Below are 18,885 nucleotides of genomic sequence, written 5' to 3' on the forward strand. Positions count from 1 at the left end.
ACGGCTGATCTGATGATCATCTCCATCCACCTGCTTTTTCCCAACATCCCCATATAAAAATCTACCCGACCTCATCTTAAATACATTGACTGAGGTCCCCACAGCTTCGGTGGGCGGTGAATTCCACAGATTTACCACACTCTGGGGGAAAAGCAGTTCCTCCTCATCTTCAACCTAAACCATCGAGGACCCCCACTACCCATTACACACTCTAGTTAAAACCGTAGAATACGACAGCACAAAAATAAGCCCCTTTGGCCCTTCTACTCTGTGCAGAACTATTACTCTGCCTCATCTCACTGACCTGCACCCAGTCCATACACAACCCCCCCCCGAATCTATGTACCCGTTAACGTTAATTCTAAATGTAAACTCTAGCTTTTGAATTATACGATGCTGCTGCTATGTACCCTACCCAGTCTCTCTTTAATTTATTATGTTCCACTTCAGTTTCGATGCGTTTCCTGCACAAATGCTATATCTATTTTTTCTTTTTTCAGGAAATTTGATAGCCTCTTTCGTTTAATTTGATTATGTATTCCATTAATATTTATAGTCATATTCAACATGCCCTTCTCATATTCTGTTTACACCTCATTTCCGCTTCCTAACCACCACCATCCCCATTTTCATCTCTTAGTTTTCCCTTTTTAAACTCAATGTATGACAACAGATTTAAAACATAAAATACTTCAACAACTCCCACATCTAATATTCTCTTAGCCCCAAATGTTCCCCCACCCCCCCTCTCTGAGTTGCCCCTTATCCCTTGCCAGGCAACCACAACTCCCCTCTGCATTTGGATTCTGGACCCGCTCGCAAGCGTCAACTGATTTCGCAGCGACAGTTATTCTCTCCCACCCAACCCCCCCAGAAAAGACTTTTTTCTTCACATATAACAAAGCTCACCCTCTTTTTTTTCCCCCTTACTTCCTTTCTTCTCTTCTCTTTCCCTTCTTTAGTTCTTACATATACATTATTTTTACATCTTTATATGTATTTTATCACCATTCTTCATTCTTGTTACATCTCTTCATCTCTCTTTCTATCCTGCAAGCTTCCTCCGGATCCGAGAACAGTCTGTTTTGCTCCCCAGGGATAAATATTTTAAGCACAGCTGAATGTCTTAACATAAATTTATAACCTTTTTTCCATAGGATCAATTTTGCTGTATTAAACTCCTTCCTCTTTAATAGTTCAAAACTTATGTCTTGGTAAAAAAATATTTTTTGACCCTTGTGTTCCAATGGTTTATCATCTTCTCTAATTTTATTCCTTGCCCGTTCCAGTATATTTTCTCTTGTCGTGTATCTCAAAATTTTACTAAGGTGGATCTTGGTTTTTGATGTGCCTGTGGTTTCGGAGCTAGTGTTCTGTGTGCCCTTTCTATTTCCATTCCTTCCTGCATTTCTGTCATTCCCAGGACCTTTGGGATCCATTCTTTTATAAATTCCTTCATATCTGTGCCTTCTTCATCTTCCTTTGGGCCCACTATTTTTATGTTGTTTTGCCTACTATAATTTTCCATCATATCAATTTTATGAGCTAACAAGTCTTGTGTCTTTTTAACTTTTTTGTCACTTTCTTCCAATTTTCTTAAGCCATTCACTTCCATTTCTACAGCCATTTCTCATTCTTCCACATTTTCTAATCTTTTCCCTATTTCTGTCATGACCAGCTCTATTCTACTCACTTTTTCTTCTGTATTTTTCTCTTTAATTTTCACTTTTGTTGGCCCATATTCAAGGGAGAGTTAAGAAAACGGAATATAAAGCTAGATTGTTATCTGATCATTCACCCCTGTTATTAACAATAGAACTGGAGGACATCCCACAAAGAACATATAGATGGAGGTTAAACTCCATGCTACTTAAAAGGCAGGAATTTAGAGAGTTTATTGAACGCCAAATTAAAATGTACTTTGAAATAAATACGGAATCAGTGAAAGAAAAATTTATACTATGGGATGCAATGAAAGCGTTCATTAGAGGGCACATAATAAGTTATGTAACTAAGATGAAGAAGGACTACAATCGGGAAATAGAACAGTTGGAAAGGGAGATAGAAAGTACAGAAAAGGAACTAGCAACAAGGGATGATATAACAAAAAGGAGAGAATTGGCAGACAAAAAAATAAAATACGAAACATTACAAACGTATAAGGTGGAGAAGAACATAATGAAAATAAAGCAGAAGTATTAAGAACTGGGAGAAAAAAACATAAAATATTAGCTTGGCAACTTAAAACAGAACAAGCTAAAAGAACAATACTGGCATCAAGGAAAAAGGGCAAACAAATTACATATAATCCAACAGAGATTAATGAGAATTTTAAGGAATTTTATGAACAATTATACCGAACTGAGAACGAGGGGAAATATGATAAAATAGAAGTGTTTTTTTTTTAGCTAAAATTGAACTGCTGAAATTGCAAGGAGGAACAAAACAAACTGATAAAACCATTTGAAATAGAGGAAGTACAGGATATATTAAAAAAGCTGTCGAACAATAAAACGCCTGGAGAGGATGGATTCCCAATGGAATTCAATAAAACATTTAAAGAGTTATTAATTCCTCCTCTCCTGGAAGTAATGAATCAGGTAGAAGAAGCACAAAACTTGCCAGATTCATGTAAGACAGCAATAATTACAGTAATTCCAAAGACGGGGAAGGATCCATTAACACTAGCATCATATAGACCAATATCTTTACTTAACTCAGATTATAAGATAATAGCAAAATTATTAGCAAACAGATTGGCCGATTGTGTACCAAAAATAGTAAAACAAGATCAAACTGGATTTATTAAGAAAAGACGAATAGCGGATAATGTCTGTAAATTTATTCATCTAATTCATGCAGTTCAAGGAAATAAGATGCCAACAGTGGCTGCAGCTTTAGACGCAGAAAAAGCCTTTGACAGGGTAGAATGGAATTATTTATTCAAAGTATTACAGAGGTTCAATCTACCAGAAAAATATGTTAATTGGATTAAAGCATTATATAATGGACCATTGGCGAAGGTAACAGTTAAATGGATATGTATCGAACCAATTTAAATTGTAGGTCAACTAGACAGGGATGTCCATTATCTCCCTCACTGTTCGCTTTAGCAATAGAACCATTGGCAGAACTGATAAGAACAGAAAATAAAATAAAAGGGTTAAAAATAAAGGAGGAGTATAAAATCAGTTTATTTGCAGATAACATCATAGTATACTTAACAGAACCAGAAATATCAAGAAAAGAACTACATAAGAAATTGAAGGAATATGGAGAAATATCGGGGTACAAGATCAACGCTAATAAAAGTGAAGTGATGCCAATGAGTAATGCGGATTATACAGAATTTAAAAAAAGAATCACCATTTTAATGGCAAACACAAACAATCTGATACCTAGGTATTAGGTTAGATAATAATTTAAGCCACTTGTCCAAACTAAATTATCAGCCACTAATAAAGAAATTGCAGGAAGACTTAGAACATTGGAAAGAATTACCGCTAACATTGATAGGGAGGGTAAACTGCATTAAAATGAACGTGTTCCCAAGGATAAAATACTTATTTCAATCATTACCAATTCCTTAACAGAGAAATTCTTCAATGAACTAAAGAGAATAATAGGAAATTCTTATGGAAAAGGGGGAAACCAAGGATAGCGTTAGATTAATTAACAGAGAGGTACAACCAAGATGGTTTGCAGTTACCAAACTTTAAAAATTATTATAGAGCAGCACAATTAAGGTATTTATCAGATTTTTATCAGACAAGGGAAAAACCAGATTGGACTAAGATAGAGCTAGATAAAATAGGGGAGAAGGTACTGGAATTTATACTTTATAAGTGGGATGAAAAGTTGGTACGATATAAAAGCTCACCAGTATTGCATCATTTACTCAATATATGGAAGAAGATTTACTTAGAAAGGAAAAAAACAAATTACCAAATACCAAAATTATTACTGAGAACCTTTCCTTTAGAGAATGGGAGAGAAAAGGAATTAAAAGAATAGAAAATTGTTTTTTGGGAAACAATTTATTAACATTTGAACAAACGAAGTACAAATATGCAATAACTCACAGTACAATGTTTGCATACCACCATCTGAAAACCTACTTAAAGGGAAGCAGGCTGAGGTTACCAGAAGGAAGCAGCTTTGAATATGTGATTACAGACACAATGATAATTAAAAAATTTATAACAAACATGTACATCAAGTTGCAACAGAAGGAAAATGATGAAATAAGCTGTAAACCCAAACAAAAGTGGGAAAAAGATCTAAACATAAAGATAAAAAATGAAACATGGCAGAAGCTATGTTCTGGAACTATGAAGAATATAATAAACACGAGGTTTTGCATGATACAGTATAATTAGTTACACGCTATATATTACGCCCCAAAAGTTAAATAAATGGGTCCCAACAGTATCAGATAGATGTTTTCACTGTAAGAAGGAAACGGGAACAACCGTACATGCAATTTGGGCATGTGAGAAAGTGGAAAAGTTTTGGGAAAATCTAAACCAGGTATTAAATAAAATCACAAAAAGCAACATACCAAAAAATCTAGAGTTCTTTCTTCTAAGTAAGAAGTCAAGAATTAGGCCTCAAACTGGATGAAGCGCAAAAAAGATTCATTATGATAGCCTTAGCAGTAGCAAAAAAATGTATAATGTCAACTTGGAAATCAGAAGAGAGCCTGAGAGTACAGCAATGGTACATGGAAATGAATAAATGTATTCCATTGGAAAATATAAATATAAATTGTTTGAACAAATTTGGGAACCATACATGGAACGCAACAGAGAGGGCCTACCGCGGACCTCCACCCCTTAAAATGATAGAATGAGAAGAAGACGAAATGAACTGACCCAGTGTGTAAAAGTAGATGACACAATTTTCTTGTTTATTTTCATAATGGGTTTATTGTATTGTATATGTTGAATGTTTATTGGTTTTGGAGGGGGGTGGGAAGGGGAGAGGGAAGGTAGGGGGGAAAAAAGGGGAGAAAATGCCACTGTGTATATTTATGAGGGAAATGTTTCTATGTATTTTGGTTGATATGGTTCACAGTGTGAAAAATAAAAAATTATATATAAAAAAATCAGGGGCTTGTTGAAGAACTTGTGCACTTTACTGATTTTAACTCTCTCTGTATCGCACAGTTTGTTCACATTTCTTTATCTGTTTTATACGTGTACATTATGTACAATTGCATGATCAGTAAGTCTTAATTCTGCCTGGCCCTCAGGGAAATGAATTTCAGGGTTGTATGTGGCATTATGTACGTACTCTGACAGTAAATCGAAAATCTGAATCTATCGATTTTGCGGACGCATCTGTTGGTGGGGGGGGAGGGGGGGAGGCGGTTATGTCGAGCAGGTGCTCACCTTCTCCAGCGTCCTTGGTGTCCACCGTGAAGACAGCAGGCTTGTTCACCACCCCGTGGATCAGGCCAGGACCATAGGCATTTACGTGGCCACTGTTCACAAAGTCAACATAGAACTGAAGGGGGCTCCCTGGTTTCGGAGGGGAGGAAGAGCACAGTGAAAAGTTATACGCTGCACCCACGTGCCTTCAAGGTCCCCGGCAAGCCACTGCCAGGACTGGCAGATAAAACACCAGCTCGTAGATTTGCAGATGACATGAAGGTTGGAGGAGTTGTGGACAGAGCTGCAAGAGGATCTAGACAGGACGCAGAGTAGGGCTGAGAAGTGGCAGATGGAGTTCAATACGGATCAGTGTGAGGTGATCCATTTTGGAAGAACAAACCAGAAGGCTGAGTATAGGGTTAATAGTTGGTTACTGAACAGGGTGGTTGGACCTTAAGATCCAAATCCATACATCTCTCAAGGTCACCATGCAGGTTGATAGGATAGTTAAGGAGGCCTATGGGGCATTGAACTTCATTAATAGGGGGATTGAGTTCAGGAGTTGAGAGGTCACGTGGCAGCTCTACAAATCTCTGATGAGACCCCACTTGGAGAATTGTGCTCAGTTCTGGTCACCTCATTACAGGAAGGACTTGAAGCTGAGGAGATTCACCAGGATGTTGTCTGGATTGAGAAACAAATCTTATGAGGCAAGGTTAGCAGAGCTGGGACTTTTATCTATGCAGCATAGAAGGATGAGAGGAGACTTGATTGAGGTCTATAAGATTCTGGGGCATAGACAGGGTGGACAGCCCACGCCTGTTTCCCAGACACCAGAGGACGTCTGTACCAAGTGAAGGGAGGGAAGTTTAGGGGTAGGTTTTTTTGACACAGAGAGTTTTGGGGACCTGGAATGCTTTGCCAGGGATGGTGGTGGAGGCTGAAACATTTACAAGACTCTTAGACGGGCCCACAGTTAGAAGAAAAATAGAGGGTTACTGGATAGGGAGGGTTTAGTAGTTCGGCACAACATCGAGGGCTAATGGGCCTGTTCTGTGTCCATGTAATGGTGGCATTGGGAGTGGGGAGGTTGAAATTCCCCTGCTGGGGTACACAGCCATGGCCCTCAGAGTAACAAATGTTGGGCCCGAGCCCCCGTTGCCCCCTGCCCCATCCCCGGCCTCACCTGGGATGTGGTTTCCATCGTACTTGATCCCCATCTCGTGCAGGCCGAGCTCAGTGGGGGCGAACTTCACTGTCACTGTCCCATCTTTGTTGTCCCTGATGAAGGGCTTGGCTTTCTTCCCGGACGGCATCAGGACCTCACCTGAAGCGAAGGGGAGGGGAATCCATTAGTCCTCACACCACCCCATAACCCCCATCACAGCCAAACAGCCTAGCAGCTCCTCCTCCCTCCAGGCTACCAATGGTGAGCCCCTTTGCACCCCCACCATGGTTGGCAATCCACCCTGCCCTTCCCATACACCTGATGGCCTTCAGTACGGAAGCAACACTTCCCTCACCCACCATCTCCCGGCACCCTGCACCCATGGAGGTAGAAATCTCTGAAGAACCAGGGGGGACAAAGCATCGAGATTCAGAGTTGGGTGGGTGGGGCAAGGGATTTAGGCTTCTCCATGAGCACAACACTTTTACAGTGCCAGTGGCCAGGGGTTCGAATGTCTGCACTGTCTGGAAGAGTTTGTACCTTCTCCGTGTGTCTGCGTGGGTTTTACACGGGGGCTCCCGCTATTCAAATGTGGGCCAGAAGGGCTTGTTACCGTGCAGAAAGTCTGAATTAAATAAGTTAAACGTGGGAGTGAATTCGTGAAATTTGATACCGGGTTGGGGGGAGAGAAAAGAGATGGGGGGGGGAGAAGAGAGACAGGGGGGGGGGAGGGGAGTGAGACGGGGGGGGGGTTGGAAGAGAGATGGGGAAAGAGAGACGGGGAAGAGAGAAGGGGGAAGAGAGACGGGGGAAGAGAGATGGGGAAGAGAGACAGGGAAGAGAGATGGGGGAAGAGAGACGGGGGAAGAGAGACGGGGGAAGAGAGACGGGGGGAAGAGAGACGGGGGGAAGAGAGACGGGGGGAAGAGAGATGGGGAAGAGAGACAGGAAGAGAGATGGGAGAAGAGAGACAGGGGGAAGAGAGACGGGGGAAGAGAGACGGGGAAAGAGAGGGGGAAAGAGAGACGGGAGAAGAGAGACGGGGGAAGAGTGACGGGGGAAGAGTGACGGGGAAGTGTAATGGGGAAGAGAGACGGGGAAGAGAGACGGGGTAGAGAGACGGGTAAGAGAGACGGGAAGAGAGTCGTGGAAGAGACGGGGGGAAGAGAGACGGGGGAAGAGAGACGGGGAAGAGAGACGGGGGAAGAGAGACGGGGGAAGAGAGACGGGGGAAGAGAGACGGGGAAGAGAGACGGGGAAGAGAGACGGGGGAGAGAGACGGGGAAGAGAGACGGGGAGAGAGACGGGGGAAGAGAGACGGGAAGAGAGACGGGGAAGAGAGACGGGGAAAGAGACGGGGAAGAGAGACGGGGAAGGGAGACGGGGGAAGAGAGACGGGGGAAGAGAGACGGGGAGAGAGACGGGGAAGAGAGACGGGGAAGAGAGACGGGGAAAGAGAGACGGGGGAAGAGAGACGGAGAAGAGAGACGGGGGAAGAGTGACGGGGAAGTGAGACGGGGAAGAGAGACGGGGAAGAGAGACGGGGAAGAGAGACGGGGAAGAGAGACGGGGAAGAGAGACGGGAAGAGAGACGGGGAAGAGAGACGGGGAAGAGAGACGGGGGAAGAGAGACGGGGTAAGAGAGACGGGAAAGAGAGTCGTGGAAGAGACGGGGGGAAGAGAGACAGGGGAAGAGAGACGGGGAAGAGAGACGGGGAAGAGAGACGGGGGAAGAGAGACGGGGGAAGAGAGACAGGGGGAAGAGAGACAGGGGGAAGAGAGACGGGGAAGAGAGACGGGGGAAGAGAGACGGGGAAAGAGAAACGGGGAAGAGAGACAGGGAAGTGAGACAGGGAAGTGAGACAGGGAAGAGAGACAGGGAAGAGAGACGGGAAAGTGAGACGGGGGGAAGAGAGACGGGGGGAAGTGAGACGGAGGAAGAGAGACGGGGAAGAGAGACGGGGGAAGAGAGACGGGGGAAGAGAGACGGGGGAAGAGAGACGGGGGAAGAGAGACGGGGGAAGAGAGACGGGGGAAGAGAGACGGGGGAAGAGAGACGGGGAAGAGAGATGGGGGAAGAGAGACGGGGGGAAGAGAGGTGGGGAAGAGAGACGGGGAAGAGAGACGGGGGAAGAGTGACGGGGAAGTGTAATGGGGAAGAGAGACGGGGAAGAGAGACGGGGAAGAGAGACGGGGAAGAGAGACGGGGAAGAGAGATGGGGTAAGAGAGACGGGGTAAGAGAGACTGGGGAAGAGAGACGGGGGAAGAGAGACGGGGAAGAGAGACGGGGAAGAGAGACGGGGGAAGAGAGACGGGGAAAGAGAGACGGGGGAAGAGAGACGGGGGAAGAGAGACGGGGGAAGAGAGGCGGGGAAGAGAGACGGGGAAGAGAGACGGGGGAAGAGAGACGGGGAAAGAGTGACGGGGAAGTGTAATGGGGAAGAGAGACGGGGAAGAGAGACGGGGAAGAGAGACGGGGAAGAGAGACGGGGAAGAGAGACGGGGTAAGAGAGACGGGGTAAGAGAGACGGGGGGAAGAGAGACGGGGAAGAGAGACGGGGAAGAGAGACGGGGGAAGAGAGACGGGGAAAGAGAGACGGGGGAAGAGTGACGGGGGAAGAGAGACGGGGGAAGAGAGACGGGGGAAGAGAGACGGGGAAGAGAGACGGGGGAAGAGAGACGGGGGAAGAGAGACGGGGGAAGAGAGACGGGGGGAAGAGAGACGGGGGGAAGAGAGACGGGGAAGAGAGACGGGGAAGAGAGACGGGGAAGAGAGACGGGGGAAGAGTGACGGGGAAGTGTAATGGGGAAGAGAGACGGGGAAGAGAGACGGGGGAAGAGTGACGGGGAAGTGTAATGGGGAAGAGAGACGGGGGAAGAGAGACGGGGGAAGAGAGACGGGGAAGAGAGACGGGGGAAGAGAGACGGGGGGAAGAGAGACGGGGAAGAGAGACGGGGAAGAGAGACGGGGGAAGAGAGACGGGGGAAGAGAGACGGGGAAGAGAGACAGGGAAGTGAGACAGGAAAGAGAGAGACGGGGGAAGAGAGACGGGGTAAGGGAGACGGGGAAGTGAGACGGGGGGAAGAGAGACGGGGGGAAGTGAGACGGGGGAAGAGAGACGGGGAAGAGAGACGGGGGAAGAGAGACGGGGGAAGAGAGACGGGGGAAGAGAGACGGGGGAAGAGAGACGGGGGAAGAGAGACGGGGGAAGAGAGACGGGGGAAGAGAGACGGGGAAGAGAGACGGGGGGAAGAGAGACGGGGGAAGAGAGGGGTGGAGAGAGATGGGGAAAAGAGACGGGGTGAAAGAGAGAGATGCGGTGAAAGAGAGACGGGGAAACACAGGAGACTGGGAAATGGGGAGGCAGGGATGGGGAGACAAGTGGAGGGGAAGAGAGGGGGAAAGGGTGAGAGAGGAAGGTGAGGGGGAGAGAGGGAGGAGAGATGGAGGGGAGAGGATAAAATAGAGGGGAATGTTGTTGGTGAGACTCTAGGGATCAGGGAGGATGGTGGAGATGAGTCCAGAGCCGGATTGGCCATGATTGCATGGAACAGCGGGGATCAGGCTCAATGGACAAAATGGCCTGCTTCTACGTCCTTGTTGAGGTGGGAGTTGGGGGAGGGCATCTTGGCCCTCTCTGGGATGGCAGGGGAGCCAAGGTTGGGGAGGGAAATGAGGACGAGTCTGGCCTGTGGTCTGGGGTTGATGGACTGAATGACTGCACCAGCTTGTGGGGATCGGGACGAGTTCCTTCATGATGCCTGTCCACAGGTTGTGGCCGTGGGCCAAAGGCAACGGTCAGGGCTAATCCAGCCCTCCACGGGCTGAACAGCCTCCACCCAGGCCACATGCAGGGGCCAATACTTTCTGCCCACCACCCCCTCTACTTACCAGTTATCTCTCCTTTCTTGATCGTGAAGGGGATAACCAGGTCAAAGGGCCGGAGGGCAGTAGAATCCATGCCGTTGACACCCAATGGACGCTCTGGAGCCTGTAGGGTGAGGAAAGAAGAAGTCAACGTGATGCCATCTGAAGAAATCCATAGCCACCACTGTGGGGGAGTTGAAAAACCCCTCCGGAGGACAAGAGGAAGGGAAAACCAGAGGAGTCTGGGTTGGAGGGGAGAGTTGAGTTCTGCAGAAAGTGTTGAACAGGGGGCTCAATGCCCATAGTAGTGATCACAAAATGACTAGTGTTCTCAGATATTGTTGGATTGTGACAGAGGGTTAATGGTCGGTTACTGAGCAGTGTGGATGAACAGAGGGACCTTGAAGTCCAAATCAATACATCTCTCAAGGTCATTGCGCAGGTTGATAGGATAGTTAAGAAGGCCTATTGGATGCTAGGCTTCATTAGTCGGGGGGAGGGGGATTGAGTTCAGGAGTCAAGAGGTCATGTTCCAACTCTACACTTGGAGGATTGTGTTCAGTTCTGGTCGCTACATTACAGGAAGGATGTGAAAGCTATGGAGAGGGGGCAGAGGAGATTCACCAGGATGTTGGATTGGGAAACAATTCTCACAGGGCAAGGTTTGCAGAGCTGGGACTTTTCTCTTTGGAGCGTAGAGGATGAGAGGAGACTTGACAAGATTCTGACAGGCAGAGACAGGGTGGATGGCCAGTGCCTGCTTCCCAGGGCAAGATCATCGAACACCAGAGGCTGTCTATACAAAATGAAGGGAGGGAAGTTTACAGTTAAGTTCTTTTTTCAACACAGAGAATTGTGGGGGCATGGAATGCCTCACCAGGGGTGGTGGCAGAGTCTGGAACATTAGGGGCATTTAAGAGACTTGGAGAGATCCACGGATGGAAGAAAAATTTAGGGTTACGGAAGGGTTTAGATTTCTTTTGGTAGGAATATATGGGTTGGCACAACATCGAGGGCTTGTACTGTAGCGTTCTACGTAGGCCTGGAGTGGAGGAGGTGAAGGGACTGGAGATTTACTGTGGCCCATACAAGATCACAACCTTTTTTCCGGGTCAGAGAGAGATGAGGGGCAACTTTGGGTCTGGATAGGGTGAGAGTTTGTACCCCCCAAGCCCACTCCCGCCGGTGGGAGGGTTCAGGTTGGGGGAGGGGCCTACTGGCGTGACGGAATAAGCCGCGGTTTTCCCATTTGGGCGTTCAAACAGGGTGGCCGGGAACTCGTGTGGGGGAGTGGTGTGAATTCTTTACCCAGCCATAGTTAGGTGCCATCCGCTGCTGGCTGATCTGCTGAGGGATCACCTGATCCCCTTCGGTGGCCTGTGGGCAAGAGCACAGGAGGTTAGACCATCAGAGAGGATTAGAGCATCGTACAAGCCTTCATCTCCGGAGGGATTGAATTTGGGAGCCAGGAGGTCCTGCTGCAACTGAACAAGGTCCTGTCGAGGCCGTATCTGGAGAACTGGGTGCAGTTCTGGTCTCCTGACTTGAGGAAGGACGTACTGGCTTTGGAGGAGGTTCACCAGGTTGATTCCAGGGATTGGAGGGGGGGGGTGGCTAGCTGTTGAGGAGAGATTGAGGCATCTGGGGCTGGACTCACTGGAGATGAGAAGAATGAGAGGGAAACGTACAAAATGATGAAAGGTGTGGATCAGGTAGAGGTGGGTAAGTTGTTCTCATTGATTGGGAAGACCAGAATGAGGGGGACATCACCTCAAGATCCAGGGGAGTGGTTTTAGGACAGAGATGCTTTTCCCAGAGGGTGGGAAATCTGTGGAATTCGCTGTCCATTATAGTGGAGGTGACCTCAGTAAATAATTTTTACATTGTGTGGGAATTAAGGGCTATGGCGAAAAGGCAAGTCCATGGAGATGATCATCAGATCATCCACGATCACAACAAATGGTGGAGCAGGCTCGATGGGCCAAATGGCCAACCCCCACTCTTGTTTCTGATGTTCTTATAAACATACTCAACCAACTAACCCCTCCCTACCCCTTAACCCTCTATTTTTCTTCAATGTTAAATGTTTCTTCAATGTTCCAGCCTCTACCACCAACCCTGGCGAAGGATTCCAGGCCCCTACAACTCTCTGTATAAAAAAAACTTCCCTCCCTTCACTTTGTACGGACGTCCTATGGGAAACAGGCGCTGGCTGTCCACCTGTCTCTGCCTCTCAGAATCTTGTCGACCTCTATCAAGTCTCCTCTTAACCTTCTATGCTCCAAAGCTCTGCTAACGTTTCCTCATTAGACTTGTTTCCCAATCCAGGCAATGTCCTGGTGAATCTTCTCTGCCCCCTCTCTAGAGCTACCACATTCTTCCTGTAATGAGGTGACCAGAACTGTACACAATGCTCCAAGTGCCCGTGTCAACAAATTCTGCAGATTTACCGCCCTCCAGCTGAAGAAATTCTTCCGCGTCTCTGTTCTAAGTAAACGCCCTTCAATCCTGAAGTTTCGCCCCTTCGTTCTGGACTCTCCCACCGAGGAAGAGAACTTTCCACATCTGGCTAGCACCCAGCTCCTCTGTCTGAGGAACAGTGGTTGGGGGGGGGGGGTGGGGCCAAGGAGGTAACATCAGAAACAGAAGCTAGCCATTTGGCCCGTCGAGTCTGCTCCAACATTGGCTGACCTAATGATAGGCTCATCTCCACTGACCTGTAATTGCCCTACGATGTAAAAACTATCTTAAATATATTTACTGAGGTCGCCTCCACTGTTTCGGTGGGCAGCGAATTCCACAGATTCCCCATCATCTGGGGAAAAGCATCTCCTTCCTAAATCTACTACCCTGGATACCTCGCCCGTGATCCCTCCCTGCACTAAAGTACGAAGCCCATCTCCCTCTCATCACATCCTATTCCGAATGTTAACTCCACCTCTTCTTTTTCAAACAAGACATTTCAACACCGACATGAAACACAACATGAACTATAATGGTAGGCAACTGAGGAATGCGGCAGAACAGAGGGGTCTGGACAAGCTGGGCTGAAAAATGGCCGATGGAGTTTAATCCAGACAAGTGTGAGGTGTTGCATTTTGGAAGGACAAACCAAGAAAGGACGTACACGATGAACGGTCAGGCACTGAAGAGGGTAGAGGGATCTGAGAATACAGAGACATAATTCCCTGAAAGTGGCGTCATAGGTGGACAGGGTCACAAAGAGAGCTTTTGGCACATTGGCCTTCACAAATCAAAATACTGAGTCCAGGAGTTGGGATAGATAGTAAAGTTGTACAAGACATTGGTGAGGCCAAATTTGGAGAATTGTGTGCAGTTTTGGTCACCGAACTACAGGAAAGATATCAATAAGATAGAAAGAGAGCAGACTTCAGGAACAGAGTTACAGGGAAAAGTTAAACAGGTTCTGATTTTATTCCTTGGAGCATAGAAGAATGAGGGGAGATTTGATCGAGGTGTTTAAAATTATGAGGGGGATAGACAGAGTAAATGTAGGTCGGCTTTTCCCACAGAGGGTCAGTGAGATATAAACCAGAGGACGTGGGTTAAGGGTGAAAATGGAAAAGTTTAGGGAAAACTTCTTCACACAGAGAGTGGTGGAACGAGCTGAATGTGGGGTCAATTTTAACATTTAAGAAGAATTTGGACAGGTCTATGGACGGTAGGGGAGTGGATAGGGTGCAGTTCAGTGGACCTGGGATAAAAATGGTTCGACACAAACTAGAAGGGCCGAAGGGCTTGTTTTCTGTGCTGTAACATTCTATGGTAGCGTGGAATCTTGAGGCTCGGTCCCCTAGTTTTGGTTGGGGACACAGCCTCAAGGAGGATGGGGCGAGACCTTCTCTTTCCCCTAATGTCCTGCCCATACTCTGCACTGGCTAATCCCCATCGAGGTTCAGATGCTTCCTATGCTTCCAGTGTATTTAGATGGACGGGCGAGGTGATGGTGCTGGGGTGCGCCCACTCACCGTGACTTGGAAGGGGCTGTTAGGCACGTGCTCCCCACCGAAGCGCACGCAGATGACATATTTGCCAGGCTGCGGGGCGGTGTAGAAGATGTCGAAGGTTCCATCCTCGTTTTCCACAACATCCACGTCAACTTCTGAGCCGTCGGGCGTGCACACGGTGCAGGTCACCTTCCCCTTGCCTGCAGCCTTGGCATCCACCGTGATCACTGTCTCCTCGCCAATCTGGATGGTAGGGCCGACGCCAGCACCTGGAGAGAAGCCCCCACCCGGATGGAGCAGGCCACGGGAATGTCAGGGAGAGGGGTTGGGGGGGGAGAGAGAACCGTGGCTTTACAAGTTGTCACCCGTCCCAGCTGAGGAGGAAGGTGCTGTTGGGGGGTCGTTTGGATACCTTAATCCTCGCACTATTAGGACAACCATTCGACCTGCTGAATTTCTCCAGTGTCATGCTTTTACTTGAACACGGGGTCTGCGGACTCTCGTGTTTTGCTCCTCTCTCCCCTCCCCCTCAACAAGCATTTCTCTCTCATTCTTCACCCACTCTCTCTCCTTCCTTCCCAAAACAATATCCCTCTCTTTCTCTCTCCTCTATCTCTTTTTCTTCTTTCTCGTCTCTCTTTATTTTCTCTCTCCCCTCTTTTCTCCCCTCTCTTTTTACATCTCTCCTTTCCTTTTTCTTATCTCTCTCTCTCCCAATCTCAGTCTCTCCCTCTCTCAGTCCCTGTCTCACTCTCTGTATCTCTCAGTCTCTCTCTCTCTCTCTCTGTCTTTCCCAGTCTCTCTCTCTCACTCTCTCTCTCTCTCTCTCTCACTCTCTCTCTCTCTCTCATTCCTTCAGGAAGCCTATTCAAGGTTTCTGAGGGAGACACCATCGACCCCACCAAGGTCAAGTGCTTGGGCCAGGGTCTCGGAACCAACATGCGGGCCAACATCCCTCAATTTTTCAACGTGGACACGAGCAAGGCTGGAGTGGCTCCTCTGAACATCAGCGTTGTTGGATCTAAAGGTGTGGTTGGTCCTTAGGATTCCTAACAGAGGGATCCATATCCCCCAAGGTTGCCGCGCAGTTGAACAGGCTGATGGTTTGGCACAACACTGCCACAGCGCCGGCGACCAGAGTTTGAACCCAGCGTTGTAAAGGGTGTGAACATTCTTCCCGTGTCTGTGTGGGGCTATCCCCAGGGGGCTCTGGTTTCCTCCAGCCATCAGGGATTTTAAAATGTATTTTAAATCCGGACACCCCACACAGTAAACAGGCCCTTCCAGCCCATGCCACCCAATTTACACCCCACTGACCTACGACCCCTGGTACGTTTTGGACAGCGGTAGGAAACTGGAGCCCCCCCCAATGCAGGCGCGGGGGAGAACGTGCAAACTCCTCACAGACAGCACTGGGTTTGGATCCCTGGCGCTGTAAAGGTGTGGAGCTGACTGCTGCGCCAACCCGGTTGTCAGTCAATTGGACGAAATGGACTCATGGGCTGGAGGGGCCTGTTACCGTGCGCTGTACGACTGGCTCACTGTGCTTTGTCCACAATGCTCCCGGAGAGGGGAGAGAGGAGGGTGGGAAATAATGTGGATATGTGTCAACCCCCCCCCCACCCCCACATCCCCCTGGCATACTAAACCAAAACGGCTCCAAGAGTTGGGTAGAGGGTGAATGCAGGATTTGGGGTTTTGAGGCGGGGTCTTCTTCTACTCTCCCCCCGGCGAAGACCAAGACGCGGTTTGTGCATTGAGCAGGGCTGATCTCAGCTGGGTGCCTCTCATCTGGTCGGGTCTCCCCGGCCCACATTCTGGCTGATGCTCCCTCCTCTTCCCCCTCACCAGCCGGCACAGAATGAAGAATCTCCCCCCCTCCTCAACTCCAGCCACCCGGGTTCAATAGGTCCCGTCTCGCGAAGCCATTCGACACACAAAGCAATCCACAAGGGTGGGGTGGGGAGAGGGGGAGAAACCCACCAAACACATGCCTTCTTGTGAGGTGACAGGCACAGGCACAGCCAATAGAGACAAGGAAGAAGGACCAGGGTGAGGGGATTGCAGGGGGTGGGGAGGAATGAGGGACTGACCTCACCCCTGAAACACCACTGTCAGAGAAGGTTCGCAGAGCCAGGGAACAGACTCAAGACCATCGGTCGAGGGTATGGGTAGGGGGGACGATCGGACAGGACCTCTTCCCACCTTGACAGTGGGACGGTGGCAGGGGGTCTCATATGGAGCAAGGCAGGTGGGTGGGAGATCCTTCCGCTGCTTGGCCACACGAGGCGACAGTGGTGTTCCTGGGGAGGAGCCTTCGGAGGTGAGAGGTGGTCTTGCGCTCCCGTGACCGCGGCGAGGCATGCACACGAACCAGGCATGTTAAAGGTATGGAGGGAGGGGGTGGTTCAAGGGCAGGGAGGGGTTGGCTGGAGACACCGTGAAGGGAGGATGGGACCCAGATTTTTCCCCCCTAGCCTCTGCAGGGACCTCTCACCCCATCCATCAGCCCCTTCGACGTCTACAGGAGACGTCCCACACCCCGCCATTTGGGGCCCCAAACAGCCCTTCCAAGTGAAGCCACATTTCATAGAACAATTCAGCACAGTTCAGGCCCTTCAGCCCTCGATATTGAGCTGACCCATATATTCCTACTAAACCCTCCCTACCTACCCCGTAACCCTCTATTTTTCTTCCATCCATGGGTCCATCTTAAATGCCCCTTATGATCCAACTTCCACCACCATCACCTGGTGAGGAATTCCAGGCCCCACAACTCTGTGTAGAAAAAAAACTTCCCTCCCTTCACTTTGTACAGACATCCTCTGGTGTCTGGGAAACAGGCGCTGACCGTCCTCGCTATCTACACCTCTCAGGATCTTGTTGACCTCTATCAAGTCTCCACTCATCTTTCTATGTTCCAAAGCTCTGCTAACCTTGCCTCATGAGACTTGTTTCCCAATCCAGGCAACATCCTAGTGAATCTCCTCTGCCCCCTCTCCTCAGCTTCCACATCCTTCCTGTAATGAGGTGACCAGAATTGAACACAATCCTCTAAGTGGGGTCTCACCTGAAATTTGTCGAGTTGCAACACGACCCCTCAACTCCTGAACTCAATCCCCCCGACTAATGAAGCCCAGACCATAGACCTTCTTAACTATCCTATTAACTGCACGGTGACCCTGAGTGATGTACAGATTTGGACCCCAAAGTCCCCCTGTTCCTCCACACTGTTCAGTAACTGACCATTAACCATTCTGGTTTGTCCTTCCAAAATGCATCACCTCACACTGATCCGGATTGAACTCCATCTTCCACTTCTCTCCCCGACTCTGTATCCTGTCTAAATCCTTTTGTAACCTTTGACAACCCTCAGCTCTGTCCACAACTCCTCCCACCTTCATGTCACCCACAAACTTACTGATCCGTCCTTCTGCCTCTTCAACCAGGTCATTTATTAAAACAACAAAGAGTGGGGGTCCCAGAACAGATCCCTGCAGCACTCCCACTAGTCACCGGCCTCCAGGCAGAATACTTCCCTTCCACTACTGCTCTCTGCTTTCTTCAGGCAAGCTGCTTCTGAATCCACACGGCCAAGGTTCCACTGATCCCTCATGACTTTCTGAACGAGTCTCTCATTGGGGGACCTTGTCAAATACCTCACTAAAATCCTTGTCGACCACATCTACGGCCCATCCGACATCAATTTCTTTTGTGACCTCAATTAGACTCGTGAGGCACGACCTTCCCTTCACAAAACCATACTGGCACCCTGGAGTAGATTGGACTTCTCCAAATGCTCATAGATCCTGTCCTTAAGAATCCTCTCCATTAGTTTGTACCCCACTGACGTAAAGACTCACCGGTCTCTAATTCCCAGGATTCTCCCAATTACCTTTTTTAACCAATTTGCCATTCTCAAATCCTCCGGTACCACCCATGTGGCCAAAGAGGATTCAAAGATCATTGCTCCTGCCCCAGCTATCTCGTCCTTCACTTCCCACAGCAGCCTGCGGTATATCACGCCTCGGGGATATATCAATCTTGATGTATTTAAGATCATCCAACATTTTCTCTTCCTTAATCTCCACATTGTCCAGGGCACAGGCCCATTCAATGTCGACCTCATTGTGATCAAGGTCCTTTTCTGACAAAGTTTTCATTTAGGACCTTCCCCAACCTCATCTGCCTCCAAGCAGCACATCCTTTATCGGCCCCCACCTTCATTCTCGTCATCCGTCTGTTCTTCACATCTGCCTGGAACACCTTGGGGTTCTCCTTAATCCTACATGCCAAGCCTTTCTCATCCCCACTTCAAGCTCTCCTTCCTGGCTACCATATACTCCTCATGAGCCCTTCCTTATTCCTGCTTCCTATATCTAACGTGTGTTTCCTTCTTCCTCTCAACTAGTTGCCGGACCTGCTTCATCAACCATGGTTCCCTTTTCTTACCATCTTTTTCCTGTCCCAAGACAACCTCCTCCACGTTACCTCTGTGCTTTCAC

General features: G+C 48.4%; 1 protein-coding gene across 1 annotated transcript in view; it reads right to left on the reverse strand.

The window, feature by feature from the left end:
- flna (filamin A, alpha (actin binding protein 280)) overlaps positions 1 to 18,885 on the reverse strand; it is a 98,377-nt gene that overhangs the window by 22,073 nt on the left and 57,419 nt on the right. The window contains 5 exon segments of the mRNA XM_069923273.1: positions 5,394 to 5,522; positions 6,562 to 6,702; positions 10,437 to 10,536; positions 11,721 to 11,789; positions 14,402 to 14,649. Of these exon segments, the coding sequence (XP_069779374.1) occupies positions 5,394 to 5,522; positions 6,562 to 6,702; positions 10,437 to 10,536; positions 11,721 to 11,789; positions 14,402 to 14,649 (687 nt within the window).

The sequence above is a fragment of the Narcine bancroftii genome, chromosome 3, assembly GCF_036971445.1.
Source record: "Narcine bancroftii isolate sNarBan1 chromosome 3, sNarBan1.hap1, whole genome shotgun sequence".
Lineage (NCBI taxonomy): Eukaryota > Metazoa > Chordata > Chondrichthyes > Torpediniformes > Narcinidae > Narcine > Narcine bancroftii.